This window comes from Peromyscus eremicus, chromosome 4 (assembly GCF_949786415.1).
Source record: "Peromyscus eremicus chromosome 4, PerEre_H2_v1, whole genome shotgun sequence".
In the NCBI taxonomy this organism is placed as follows: domain Eukaryota; kingdom Metazoa; phylum Chordata; class Mammalia; order Rodentia; family Cricetidae; genus Peromyscus; species Peromyscus eremicus.
The window spans coordinates 4418071-4432215 of NC_081419.1; the positions used below are offsets into that span (position 1 = coordinate 4418071).

General features: G+C 55.7%; 1 protein-coding gene across 1 annotated transcript; it reads right to left on the minus strand.

Moving 5' to 3' along the window:
• Positions 1-7487: 7487 nt before the first annotated feature.
• Positions 7488-9420, minus strand: Ier5l (immediate early response 5 like). The gene has a single exon (XM_059259019.1). The coding sequence runs from the start codon at positions 8838-8840 to the stop codon at positions 7608-7610; it is 1233 nt and encodes a 410-aa protein (XP_059115002.1). The 5' UTR covers positions 8841-9420; the 3' UTR covers positions 7488-7607.
• Between the last annotated feature and the right edge of the window lie 4725 nt (positions 9421-14145).

The following is a 14145-nucleotide window of genomic DNA, read 5'->3' on the forward strand; positions in this document are numbered from 1 at the left end:
GTAAGCTGGGTGCTCAGCCTGTCACCCCACCACTGGAGGGCTGGATTTCTGTAACTTGCCTAATGGGTGGGTGAGGCCAGCTCCAGTGAGGGATACTCTGTCTACAAAAACAAGATGGAGACTAATTAATGAAGACACTTAGTGTCAATCTCAGGCTGCCACATGCACACGCACATACCACACAGAGACACAAAGAAGAGGTCTTCTTCAGAGGGCTCCAGGCTCCTTAATGCCTACACGATAAGCATGTAGGCTTGTTTTATTTATTTTAAAAACTTTTTTGGTGGTGAAAGGGCTGTACAATGCCGCCTTCTGGCCGCTATGGGCACCAGGCACACATTGGTACACAAATACGCACGCAGGCAAAACACTCCTGTGTACAAACATGTTTTATGTGTTCGTGTATGTATGTGTACCATGCATGTGCAGTGCCCGTGGACGTCAGGAGGACATCAGATCCCCTGGGATTGGAGTTACAAGGGGTCGTGAGTCACCACGTGGATGCTGGGAACCAAACCCAGGCCCTCTGCAAGAGCAGTAAATGCTCTTAGCTGCTGAGCCATTTCTCCAGCCCCAAGAAATAATTAACTTTTTTTTTTTTTTTTTTTTTTTTTTAAGACAAGGTCTTACTGTGAAGCCATGGCTGGCCTGGGAACTTCCTAGATAGACCATGGTGGCCTCAAACACACACAGATCCTACTGCCTCTCTGCCTCTGCCTCCCGTGTCCTGGGATTAAAGGTTTCTATGTCTGGCTAGAAATAAATACTTTTTAAAAGGTGTGTTGCAGGGCTGGAGAGATGGCTAAGTGGTTAAGAGCACTGGCTCTACTTCCAGAGGCCCCAGGTTCAATTCCCATCACCCACAAGACAGCTCACAACTGTCTGTTATCCAACTCAGAGTGATTCCACACCCTCATACAGATATGAATGCAGGCAAAAGACTAATGCACATAAGAAAAATAAATCATTTTTTAAAAAGTTGTTTTGCTTTTTTTTTGTTTGTTGGGTTTTTTGTTTTGTTTTGTTTTGTTTGAGACAGGGTTTCTTTGTGTAGCTTTGCACCTTTCCTGGAACTCACTCTGTAGCCCAGGCTGGCCTCGAACTCACAGAGATCCACCTGGCTCTGCCTCCCCTGGCTCTGCCTCCTGAATGCTGGGATTAAAGGCGTGTGTCACCACCGCCCGGCTTGTTTTTGTTTTTATTTTCTCCTGGGATAGGGTCTCAGATGAGCTGGCCTGGAGCTTGCTAGGTAGACCAAGCTGATCTAAAACTTGCCTTAACCTCCTGAGTGCTAAAATTAAAGGTGTGTCACTTGGCCCAACTCGATTTGTTAATTTTTTTTTTTTTTTGTATGATTGGGCATGCCTGGTACCCACAGAGGCCAGGAGTGGGCATCAGACTTCTGATGGAACTGGAGTTAAAGACTGTTGTGAGTCATCATGATGGGACCCAAACCAGGTCCTCTGCAAGAGTAGCAAATGCTCTTAACTGAGCAGCCACCTCCAGCCATTATTTCATTCATTAATTAGTTAGTTAGTTAGTTTGTTTTCCGAGCTGAGGAGCAAACCCAGGGCCTTGTGCATGCTTGGCGACTGTTCTGTCACCAACTACATCCCTGACCTAAACCTGTGTTCCTCTCTCATTTTTTGTTGAACAGTAACAGAGGGCGAGTCAGGGGTGGAGAGAAGAGCTAGGTGCTAGAGTGGCTGAGCACCTGGGGGGCCCCAGGTTCCATCCCCAGCACCAGAAAACCAAAAGAAAGAGCTTTGCCCAGAGAGTGAGCTCTGCTTGGTCAGGTGTTTCTGGGTGGTGCTTGCCCCAGAGGGGCTGGATGTACCTGCTGCCTCCTCTCTCCTGGGCAGCTCATTTACATTAATGACAGTGCCTGCCGCCCCACAGGCTTCATTTTTTTTTTCTTCTAAATATAAAGCTTGCTTATTGTAGAAATTCAGGAACTAGAGAGTTCTATGCAGGAAGATGCATAGGATCAAGGTCATCTGTAGCCTCCCTGCCTACTGTGACCCTCTCAACTCCTTAAGGGTCTTTCAGCCTTATTTATCTGAACAGGTGACTAGATCACGCTGCCTGTATCCCAGATGTCCCCAGGCCCTTCCAGGTGGCCATGTTGGCCTCACAGAGTCTCTCTTCCTTTTGACTTGCTGGCTGACATCCTTGGCTACCTGTTGAAGCCCTTTTCCATTCCACCCAAAGTCCAAGAGAACCCACATGAGTTCCCAGTATGGTCTCCTCGAAAGCCATATCCTTGCCAGCAGTCCCCTGGGAGTGGCCCGTATGGCCTCCTGCCCCAAAGCCTACTGGGAGAACCCAGCCCTGCCCGGGGCTTGCAGCTCTCTCTCTGGCCCTCGGTCGTTCCTGAGTAGCAAATCAGGGAAGTACCAGACATTTTCTCCAGAGATGTGCTGAGTATTTCTCATCACCAAGGTCCCCCAAATGGCCTTGCCCAAGCCCCATCAGAAAATTCCTCCTCGGGCTGGAGAGATGGCTCAGCGGTTAAGAGCATTGGCCGTTCTTCCAGAGGTCCTGAGTTCAATTCCCAGCAACCACATGGTGGCTCACAACCATCTGTAATGAGAATATGTATATACAATAAATAGCTAAATATTTTTTTTAAAAAGAAAAGAAAAGAAAATTTCTCCTCAGTTCAGAGTGCAGCCCCCATCTCTGGAGACAATCTGTACTGCACTCACCAGGTACCACCCTTTTCTGAGAAAAGACTTCTCTGCTCATGAGCTTCCAGTGACAGCCACCAACTCCTCTCAGGCTTGGCCACAGCTTTGGGAGCCCAATAATCTTTCCCTGGAATTTTTTTTTTTCCGGTTTTTCGAGGCAGGGTTTCTCTGTGTAGTTTTGCGCCTTTCCTGGAACTCACTTGGTAGACCAGGCTGGCCTCGAACTCACAGAGATCCGCCTGGCTCTGCCTCCCGAGTGCTGGGATTAAAGGCGTGCACCACCACCGCCCGGCGCTCCCTGGAATTTTTTGAGTTAGCAAAAATGGTCCCTTTCCGGTGGCAAAGCCGTGAGCTGGGAGGCCAGAGCTCTGCAGTGAGAGTGGTGAGCTCCAGACACTGAGGGAGCATTTTGGAAATCTCTGACTGTATCCATTTGTGCCTGAAGCCAGTGGTACCCCTGCCTGCCGAACAGCTCGGTGCCGCGATTCCACAAGTCTCACCTTTTGCCCAAGTCATTCCATTGTCCCTTACACAAGTCTCAAAGGACACAGGAATAGGACAGTCCTAGGTGGGTGGAATACAGACCCTCTTCGGTCTCTTCTCTGCCTCTGTCCTGGACCCTGCAGAATGACCACTGAAGGGATGAATGTGTGCTTCCAACATGCCAGTTTAGACATGACTAGATCCTGTAGCCTAGTGTAGACTCAATTGTGAATTCTCAATCTGGCCATTTAAGCCACGTCCAGATCAACTGCCAGCCCCCATCATAAGGCTACAGATTCCTCCCCACCAGACTGTGAGCACCAACAGGTAGAGGCTGGCTCCCAAGTGGTGTGACCTTGGATGTGTGTTCTCATTTCCAAAAGGCTGGATCCACCTCCGAGGATGGCTGGGAGGTTGAAATTAGTAATCCACAGAGGCAATTGCTGTTCTGGCTATTTATTGCTTTGGTGATGTTGAGTGGAGAGAGCTTTCCAGGGGCTAAGCACCCAGTGCACACTTTGTAGCTGTGTGTCCTGTGGACAAGGAGCCGTAAGACGCAGCGCTGGGTGTGCGTTCTCTTTCCCAGAGTAGCGGCCCTCCTGGGGAGCTTAGAGCATCCCCAGCCCCAGTCTTCTCTGGAGGGTAGCTCAAAGCTCTGTGAGGGTCTATAGCGTCATCCTGGCATCTAGCTCCAAACACAGTTAGACCCTGGCTCAGCCCTTACCCAGCATCAGAGGCAGCCTTGCCATGTGTGTTTCATGTTGGGGGAGAGCCGATTAGCTGCGGAGGACCAGGGGCTGAGCTTCTGTTCAGACGCTGCCTTTTGCTACCATGAGGAGCCCTCAGTCTTCAGTTCCCCTTCAACCTTGGTCTTGCTGGAGGGAGAGGGTCTATGGACCTGACCGCTTCCCCTCACCCCCGTTCCCCTATGCGGAGGACTCTCATGGCTAGACAGCCCCACGCCTTCCTCCAGTGCTCTGTTGTGCTAATGCCTGTGGAGCACCGGTCTCTCCTGGGGAGTTCTGGGCTGCCACGTTGTGGTTTGCGTGGGAGGCCCCAGGGGTGGGAGTGGGGTGAGAAGGATGCTTGGAGATTCACGTGTTGGAGGCAGTTGTAGGGCGGCCGTGGCCCTCAGTGTGGTACTCCGTGGCCGCTGTTTCTGGGGGAATGAATATCTGTGTAGAGCAGGGCATTACCCTTTGTGCCATTGCTCGAGATGCGCGGGCCCTGCAAACATAAGTAGGGCTGAGGGTCCTCTCTGTTGCGGCTCCCTGAGCTCTCCCCCCAGTCCTCAATTTCACTAGCTCACAATGTTTCCAATATGTCCTGAGCTTGAGCTCAGAGAATCTGCGCGGGTGGGGAGGGGAGAACCTTAGTCTGTGGTCTTGCTGATCTCTGGGCTTTTATTTCGCACCCAAACACCCACACATCTTCACCACACGGGTCCCAAGGATGGATGCAAAGGTCCCAAGCCCCTCATCGAGAATCTTGCTGTGTCAAGGTCTACAATCCCAACAAAGGCGCCCGACCACGTGCCCTTCTCCTCGTGGACCTGGAATGGGGAAGCACCATGCTCACGGTCCCTGCTCAGGCCAGGGCTGGGTGGGGATTCGATGCTAGGCCGAGGGTGCGCGTGGAGCCTCCCCTAGCAGCCCGGCCGCCCCCGGCTGCGCCTCGCCCACTCCCACCCGCACACGCTGCAGCGCCCTGCAATTGGCGCTAGGGGGAGCCGTGGCAACTGGCTTGAACTGACAAAACTGCATCCAACAGCTATTTCCTTGGACTTGCAGCGGGAAATGGGAGGGGGTAAAGATGCACGCCCCCCCCCCCTTAGGCAGCTCCAGGCTCTTCCCATGGAAGGCTGAGAACACAGGGGTGTGTGTGTGTGGGGGGGGGTAAAGGTGTCTTTCCTTTCGGTAACTCACACCTCCAGAGCATCCCTAACCCGAATCGTCGACCTTCGCAGCCCCCCGCGTTTTGGAGTGTCCCCAAGAACTTCACCACGCGCGACAGCGGGATCCAGAGCCTAGCAGCCCCCTGAGAATGGATGGCATCCGCCTCTCGGAGTCTGGGCTGGGGGCCCAGGGTGACAGCGCCTCCTGTCGCCCAGCAAGGCGTGTGGGGTGGGGCGGAGAGAGTCGACCGGCCGGTGGCTAGGAGCTTTTGCGCAGGGAAGGGGAGCGCGGGGGCGAGCCAATGAGAGCAAGAGATCTTTGGGGAGACAGCCTGAGACAGAGAGACAGGAGATAGCCTGAGACAGAGAGATGCTACCCCCAAACAACAAGAGGCTGACGTTTTATCTCACCCTCGCCCCCCGCACGCCAACCCGGTTCGTTCTTTCCTATCCCCTTAGCAAGGCTGGAACCACCCGTGTGCCCTGGGGCCGGAGCCCCGGCTCCAGATGTGAATTTGGTTCCAGTGGGAAGAACGCGAGCTTCCTCCGGGCCTTGGCACATTCTCCCACTCTGAGGTCATTCCGTAGGTGGTCAGAGGGGAGCGCGCGCCTGGAGCCTTCCTGCCTCCATCCACTGGAGAGGGAGGAGAGGCGGGCGGGAGGGAGCAGAAAGGGAGAGGGGAGGGGCGCGAGGAGGGAGGGAGACGCCGCCAGCACACCACCAAGTGGCACCGAGCAGTGATAACAAACTCAACTAAAAAAAAAAAAAAAAGAAAGAAAGAAAGAAAGAAAAAGAAAAGGAAAAAACTTCCCCAAGTTGCTGCCTGAGACGTGCGGACGTGCGGTCGGAGGCACGGGGCGGGGAGTGTGGGTGGCCTAGAAGTCTCCAGGCTGCGGAGAGCTCAGACTAGAGCCAAGTAGGCCCTCGCAACCCTGGTTGCGTAGGGAGATGTGTTGGAGGCTGGCTCAGCTTCCTGCTGGAGACCCCGGAGCAGCCAGTTCCCATGGGGGCAGGACCCGCTGGTGAGAGGGGTGGGATGGGGGACGACTGGGAGACGTGCAGCACCGGGCTCCATCCCTAGAACCCGCATCACACACACACCGGGACTCCCAACCCTGGCCCTGCGACGTGGGCAGATCCGGCCCGCCGCAGTCCTGGAGAACTGGGGCTTGCGTGTGTGCGTGTGTGTGTGTGTGTGTGTGTGTGTGTGTGTGTGTTCCCACCTCTAGGCCCACGTGAAAGCAAAACACTACCATACACTCTACAGTCGACTTTTTATTAAGATTATAAATTTAAACAAATAATCTGAACAGTTTTACCCGGTGAGATTCAATTCAGTATGCACAAAAATACAGGAGGAAGAAGGGCCGGAAAGGCAAGGTTGGCAACTTGTTTTGGAGTCTCTGGGGTGGTAATGGTAGAGACCCAGAGGGGGTCTAGGCGAACCTCACCTTCTCACAACAAAAGGCTTTTAAATTAAACAGAATCTATCGAGCTGAGGACGCAGACAGGGTTCTCACAGGCTGGAACAATGCTAGTTTCACGAGATGGAACCGAAGACCGAAGCAGGACAAGGTAACTTAGAAGCGCGCACACAAACACCACAGCTGACCAGGAGCTAAGTGAAGCTAAGCGAAAAGTCTCCAGCGCAGTCGGCGGTCCGGGCCCCTCCCTCCCCCGGGGCCGCCGGGGATCCAGGTGAAGGAATCGACTTCCTTTTTTGTTTAGTGAGGACCGCAGTGCTGGGCATGATGGGAAATGTAGTTCGCCCTGCTCGCCCCCCACCCCTTCCCCAACTGTGCTGAGTGTCGGGGTGTCGGGCGCCACCTTCCCCCTGGTCCGGGAGGCGGGTGGAGGAGGGGAGGAGGACGGAGCCAGAGGGGCGGGGAGAGGAGGGGTTCTAGACGCCCGCCCCGGCAAGAAAAGAAAAAAAAAGTTGAAGTGTTTTCATTTCTGCCTTCTCATTTTGAGAACTTTGGAGGCCGCCCCCAGAGAGGAAATGTGACCGAAACGTCCCTTTTGGAGATAGAGTTTGCCTTTGTTTTTTTCTCAGAATTTCACAAGACCCATTCCTCACCCTAGAGAGGAACTCAGGAGAGCGGAACGTCGGGCTTCCAGGCTCTGACAACTGATTGGAGTCGGCGTCCCGGGCCCCGCGCCCTCCTGCGTTGCGCCCCCGGCGCGCCCCGGCACCCAGCCTCGCCCCCGGCTGCCCGGCACCTCCTCCGGGCAGCAGCCCTGCCTCACGTGGCAGGCTCCTCACTAAACACCACTGCAATCAGTACAATAAAAAGAAAAAAAAAAAAAAGAGTAAGAGAAACACAAAGCATACTTAAATAGGCGCTTTTTCTCTCTGCAAAAATAAAGTCCAAGATTTTTTAGATTTTTTTTTATTTTACAGTTTATAAAACATCAGCCTCTGCTCGCCCCCTGCTCGCCCCGAGTGGCCAGGACCCGCTCGCTCCCTATCGTCCCTTGGCCGAGTCTTTGTCTGGCCCCAGCCCCGCGGGGCCCAGGGTCCCCATGCCCTCGGGGGTCCCTAGAAGGCGACAATGGCTCGAGTCCAGGCGCCGAGGCTGGCGAGCGCCTGCTTGGCGCACAGCTGCCCGTTGAGCGGCGGCGGCTGCTCCGAGGAGTCCGGCTGTCGGCTCACCAGCCCCGAGAAGCCCGAGCCAAAGATGGAGATCAAGTTTGAGATGTTGGACGCGTCCGGGGACGAGTCCGGGCAGAAGTCCTCGAAGCGGGCGCGCTTACAGGGGGCGAACGGGGCGCCCCCGGGGGGCTCGGCTCCCAGGTCACCCGCGTCCTCCTCGTCGTCGTCCTCTTCCTCCTGGCCAGGGTAATATTTGCGCTTGCAACCAGCGGCGGACGCCAGGCCGGGTCCCGGAGCGCCCTGGCCACAGCAGGGGCAGTGGGCGGAGGCGCAGCAGTCCTGGTGCAAGTAGCCGTTTTCCACCGTGGTCACCACGTGAGTGTCCAGGTCCAGCACGGTGGTCTGGCTGCTGCAGTGCACACCGAAGTCCGAGGGGGCCGGGTACGCGCCCCGGTAGAAGCCAGGGGACGAGGAAGGGGCTGGAGAGGCGGGCGGAGAGGAAGCGGCGACGGTCGGTGGGGCAGCCCCCGGGGGCGCTGAGGGCGCAGAGCAGGCGGCCGGGACGCGAGGGTCCCGCGGGCAGAGCGCGGCGGGCGCGGGCGGCGGCAGCGGCGCAGGACCGGGCTGCAGCGGCTCCAAGTGCTGCCCGCGGTGGGGCGCGCCGTGCGGCGGCTGGAGCGCGGCGCACCCGGGCAGCTCCGAGAGCGCCCCCGCGCAGCCCGCGGGCGCCCCGGCCACCGCCGCCGCCGCCGCCGCGCAGCTCCTGGGCGCCGGGTGCTGGTGCTGGTGCAGCTGCTGCTGGAGGTGCAGCTGGTGGAGCTGGTGGAGCTGGTGCAGCTGGTGCCGGGCGACCGGCTCGCGCGCCTCCGCGTCCCCGCCGCCGCCAAGTTGGAGCGGGCCGAAGTCGGCCGCGTTGGCCGGCATTCCCGGAGCCGCGTACGCGAGGTGCTGGTGCTGGTGCTGGTGGTGGGGCGGCTGCTGTTGCTGCTGCTGCTGCTGCTGCTGGCGCCGGTAGAGCTCGGCGTACCGCTCGCTCAGGTAGAGCTGGCGCGCGTTGCGGAGCACGTAGGACACTAGGAGGTTCTTGTGCAGCTTGATGCCGCCGCGCTGGGTTCGGGAGCTGTGGATCTTGCGCAGGGAGATGCTGATCAGGCTCTGGGCGTCCAGGGCGCACTCCATGCTCCCGCGGAGACGCGGGCGGCAGAGCAGCCGCCTTTGCTGCTGCTAAGGCTGCTGCTGCGTGTATCTCCAGCTGGTCGCCGGGGCGCACCGGGCACAGAGAACCGAGCCCAGGTCAGCGGGTCGGCGGCGCTCCGAGAGAAGCCGCCACCATGCGCTGCGCGCCACCCGCAGGCTCACGCTCCCCAGACGGCGCCAAAGCAATGAGCCTCGGCCGGCCCCGGTCCCAGCTATTTAGCCGGGTAGCAGCGCTCCGCCCCACTGCAGATTAGCCAATAGGAGTGCGCTCAGTCTCCCGAATGACAGCCGCTTCCCGCCCCGGGGCCACTTGGCTGACCAATCAGACCAAGGCGGTTCCTTTGTGCTATTCAAATACCGAACGGACCCCGGGCCTCCAACGCCGCCGCTGCCTCGAATGTTCTCCTGGGGCCGTGGCACCGCGTGGGACTCAGGGTCTCCTAGGTAGCCGCCCACAGCGTGGGTCGTCTCTCGGGAGCCACGTTGAGGCCCGCGGCTACCCTGGACCTGGCTCCGGCGAGCTGGGGGTCGGCTCACCTGAGCGCCATGGAGATGGCTCCGCCCCCTTCCGCACGGTTGGGCCTCACCTGCAGCAGGTGCGCGCCGTTCCCCGCTCCTGGCCACGCGGCGCCTCCTCTTTCTCACCCGCCAAGGCCGGGGGGTAACCTGGTAGAACTGAGCCTTCTCCCAAGAAAAACTGCTGCTGCTGCTGCTGCTGGTGTGTGTGGTGTGGTGTGGTGTGTGTGTGTGTGTGTGTGTGTGTGTGTGTGTGTGTTGGGGGGCGGTGCAGCTGGGCACTAGGGTACCCTCGTGGAAGAAAGAGTTTGGGGCCTGATTACCTGATATTTTTAGCCCAGGGGCCTCTGGGAATGGTCGGGGAAGGGCCTCCCCTTCTGTTTGACTGCAAACCCAGTGAATTTTAATCTCTAGTAGAGAAGCTTCGTCGTTGTAAGCCAGCTGGGGGATTGGGGTGGTGGGGTGGTGATGGAGATAGGGGGCTAGGAACCCGCCCCAGCTTCCTCCTCACCTTTGGATAACCTCTACACTCCTGCCTCACTAATATCAGTGACAATAGAAGCACTTACTGTGTGCCTAGCTTGGGACCCTTATCAGAAAGATCTGAATCCCTCTCTCTAAGGTTCTCAGGGCCTGGGCCTGAGACCCACTTGAGTGGGCAACCTGTTAAGATTTGGTAAGTACCCTGAGCCCCAGGAGTACTCAAGGACCTTTTATGTCCTTATTCTGAGTCATCCACGGACCAGTGGGACAGGCCATAGGATGCCTGGGAGTCTGTACTGAGAAACTTACAGAGGAAGAGGGCTGCTGTGGGGGAGGGGTCCAATGCCAGCCCTAAGGGCTGGATTCAGTGTTCAAGGCCCCTGAAGTGCATGAGTCAGGAAATTGGCCCAGGAAGGGTCCAGGGCTGGGCACTTGAAGGCCAAGCAGTGTCCACAGAGACAACTGGTGACAGATGGGACCTGGCGGGGCTGGTGTGGAGGCTCTTCTGACACTGTCTGTGGGCCTTCTCGGTACCTCTTGGCTGGAATCAAAGGCCCAGACACCCCACCCTGCTGTCCTGGTGGTTCTTTTTAGGAGAGGACCCAGAGATTGTTTCTTCAAGTTTTTGCATCTTCTCAAGGTCAAGTGTCAAAAGAGTAGGGAACAGTTTGCTCCAGTTTTCAGCTGAGGAACCTCAGACACTAGCAGTAGAGAGGCTTTGTCCCAGACCACAGGGCTCCAGACTGCTGTGCTCTTTCCATGAGGACATGCCAACTGCTCTTGGCCCCTGGGTGGTGCACCTCTCCCCACCCTGTTTCAAAGTGCCAGGATTACATCTGGGGAGGGGGTGGTGCTCAGAACAAACACACTTAACTGGCATCCTACTGGCCATGTGGCCATGGGGACATGCTTCCGAATGTGCCCTCATGAATTCTGGGGGGAATAGAGCCGTACTCCCCTTGCCTCCTGAATACCTATCTCAAAGGTATACAGGCTCAGGGGTGGGGTGCGTGAGTGGGAGGTGGGGTAGTGGAATGCTTTATCCCGCTCCACAGCTGGGCAGAACTGAGCCGGAATCGAGGGAGTCTGTGGCCCACAATGTGTGCTGTCCTTTCCCAGTATTTACGGAAGAAGCTTGAGACTTGAAGTCAGAGTCAGAAAGGGATAATGGCAGGATTTGAATCCTGTTCTGTAGGCGCCTGGAAATATGCCAGTGGAGCCAAGTCCAATTCTTCGGGCCCAACTCCTGATGAATGATTTGATGCCCCCTCACCCTATGGATTTATATATTATATATATATTTTGCCAAGTGTCCCAGGACCAAGGCTCTTCACAGCCCCTGGACTAAAAACATCAGGTATGGATGTGCACACACATACTTTCAGGACCCTAAGTGGAGGGGAACAGTGCACAAGGTTCTAGAGAGCACCTGAGTGGGGTTGGGGCGTTCACTTTCCCTCCCTGAGTTGGGGAGATTACATCAGGTCTGAGTCATCATTCCCTAGAGGAGGTTAATTAATACCTCAATATTTACCGAGTGTCTGCTGGACGGAGGCTCTGAGCAGGGCACGGATCAGTGGGGACCTGGTGATACCAGCCCCACATTGGAGCCCTTGTGCCTTGTCAGCACACAGAAAGCTGCACACACCAGACTTAGGGCATCTGGAGAGGTGCCTGGCCAGCGATGGGATTTTGGGGGCTCTTGGGGTGGTTGGGGGAAGAGTGCCCAGGCAGAAAGCATCTTGGAGGCATTGTGCTAGGAGTCGGGGGAGGGAGATTGGGACTTCTTAAGTTTGTTTATATGCTCAGTCTCCTGAGAGAAGTTTTCAGAACCGTTATCTGGAGGCCATGGAAGTATATGGAAGAACAAGACGTAGTTCTGCCCTTCGATAGAGAAAGTAGATGGTATCTCGCAAGGTAGACACAGGGGAGGCCCAGAAAGCTCCCTATGATAAAACCAAGACCTTAAGACCAAAGAGGGAGGGGGACTTACCAGTGAGGATCTGGTATACAGTAGTTGCTCAATAAACACCTGTAGGATAAGTAAATCAGTGAGTGTGCTGGGCAGAAGGTATGATTGAGGCCAAGCACTCCTCCCCATTTCCACATGGGTAAACTGAGGTCCAGTGAGGGGGTGAGGTATGTTTTGGGAATCGGCCCAGATGCCCCTTCAACATCAGCCTCTTTCTCTGTGCTCCAGCCTCTAGGAAAGTGGGGAGGAGGGGGGCAGATGTTACCCTCAGCAGCCTCCTATGGTCTGATATGTGGCTTGTTCCATGGGGACAGAAACCCTGGGCCTCATGTGGCAGCGGGGCATAGCAGTGTAGGAGTCATTGCTGGGGCCTGAGTCCGAGAGGCTGGTGATTCTTAGATGCAGGAGATCATAGCTGTACCCCAGGAAGGTTATTGTGTAGCCACTAGTGCTGGGGAGCAAGGCTGGGGTCCTGCAGCCATGACAGCAGCCATTCCTAGCCCGTCAGCAACCCAGGCCGAAGTTAAGAACCCAGCAGTGTCTGTTTGCCTCACATGGTCCTAGCAAGAGGCACAGTACTTAGGAAGACACTGGGGCCGCCTATAAGGACCTTGCATGTGGTAAGAAAGACGGACATTGCTTCAGCCCTGAAGAACTTGTGCTCTCACACTGTTCGCTAGGTCAGGCCTGACCCCAGCACCAGTCTTTAAGGCAGGGCCTCTTACAGTTCACATTCCATGGATGAAGCAGGAGGCACAGAGAGTAAGTGCCCTTCCTGAGGTCACACAGCCAGGAGGAGAGGTGGCAGGGATCTGGAGGAGATGGGCACCATTCCATGGGTGGGTGAGGGGGATGCAGTCCCTACTACTCTCACTCACTGGCCCTCCAGGTGACTGTGCCTGTGGACAGAATGTGTAGAGTGTTGCTGTTATCTTTTCTATCTTGGGTTTCTGAGCACTTGGGCTAGCTGGGTGTACATTTGTTCATTTACTCGCTCATTCATTCAGGCTGCAGGCTGGACTATGGTGCAGGCACTGAGCTAGGCTGTAGGAAGAACACACAGCAGGTCTTACTGCCCGAAGTCCGATTTGAAGTATCCTTTTCATCCCCTGAGCCATCTGATTGATTGGTAATGTCTGCCTGGAGCTCTGGGTGAAAAGGGATTTAATATGTGCAGCAGTTGATTAGTGATGTCTGCCAAGGGCTCAGCAGGAGCCTTTGAGACCAGTGTGCTAGGCAATTTGGACACCTGGGGTGGGGTTTGTGAGTCCAGCATCAAATGGTAGGAAAGTGCTTTGAGAAGCTGGGGGAAGGGAGAACAGAGCTGGGAAGGAATTACGTACAGCTTTTCTCTTCTTTTTTTTTTTTTTTTTTTTTTTTTTCTTCGAGACAAGGTTTCTCTGTGTAGCTTTGTGCCTTTCCTGGAACTCACTTGGTAGCCCAGGCTGGCCTCGAACTCACAGAGATCCGCCTGGCTCTGCCTCCCGAGTGCTGGGATTAAAGGCGTGCACCACCACCGCCCGGCAGCTTTTCTCTTCTTTCCCAGAGTCCTCCTGGACACTGTACCCTATATAGGCCAGGGTTAACCCTCATTTACCTGGGCTGGGAGAGTAGGTGGGTGAGTGGCAGCAGCTAAAACTTCCTAACTGGGAATTGTTTTTAGGATTTAGTATAGATCTTTGTTCCTGCACAGCTCTGCTGGGAGTTTCTGAGGCTCTTAAAACAGAATCTGGAATTTGTTTTTATTTGGGTGGTGGGGACTGCCCCCCCCCCGCTACAAATAACCCCAGATTCCACTGTGTCAGGGCTGTGTTTGGCATGAGCGACTTTTCAGTAATTCTCAAAACAATTGAAGTGTGCAGTGCTGCTGGCCCATTGGAGAGCCAAGTAGACTGAGGCCCAAGCCTGGTATGGTGGCACATGCCTTTCATCCCAGAACTTGAGAGTTGAAGACAGGAGGACCCCGAGTTCAAGATCAGCCTGGGCTACAGAGTGATTTCAAGGCCAGCATCAGTAAACAAAACCAAATCAAACAGAGTGACACAAAGTGGCTCTTGCCTGTAATCCTGGTACCTTGGGAGGCTGAGAGGAAGGATCTTGAGTTTGAAGCCAGCCTGTGCTACGTAATGAGTCCCAGGCCGGCTGGGATGACATAGCAGGACCTTGGTTCAAAAATCAGAATGAGCCAGGAGGTGGTGGTACGTGCCTTGAATGCCAGCACTGGGGAAGTAGAGGCAGGTGGATCTCTGTGAGTTCGAGGCCAGCCTGGTCTACAGAGCAAGTTCCAGGACAGAGAGGGCTACACAGAGAGACCCT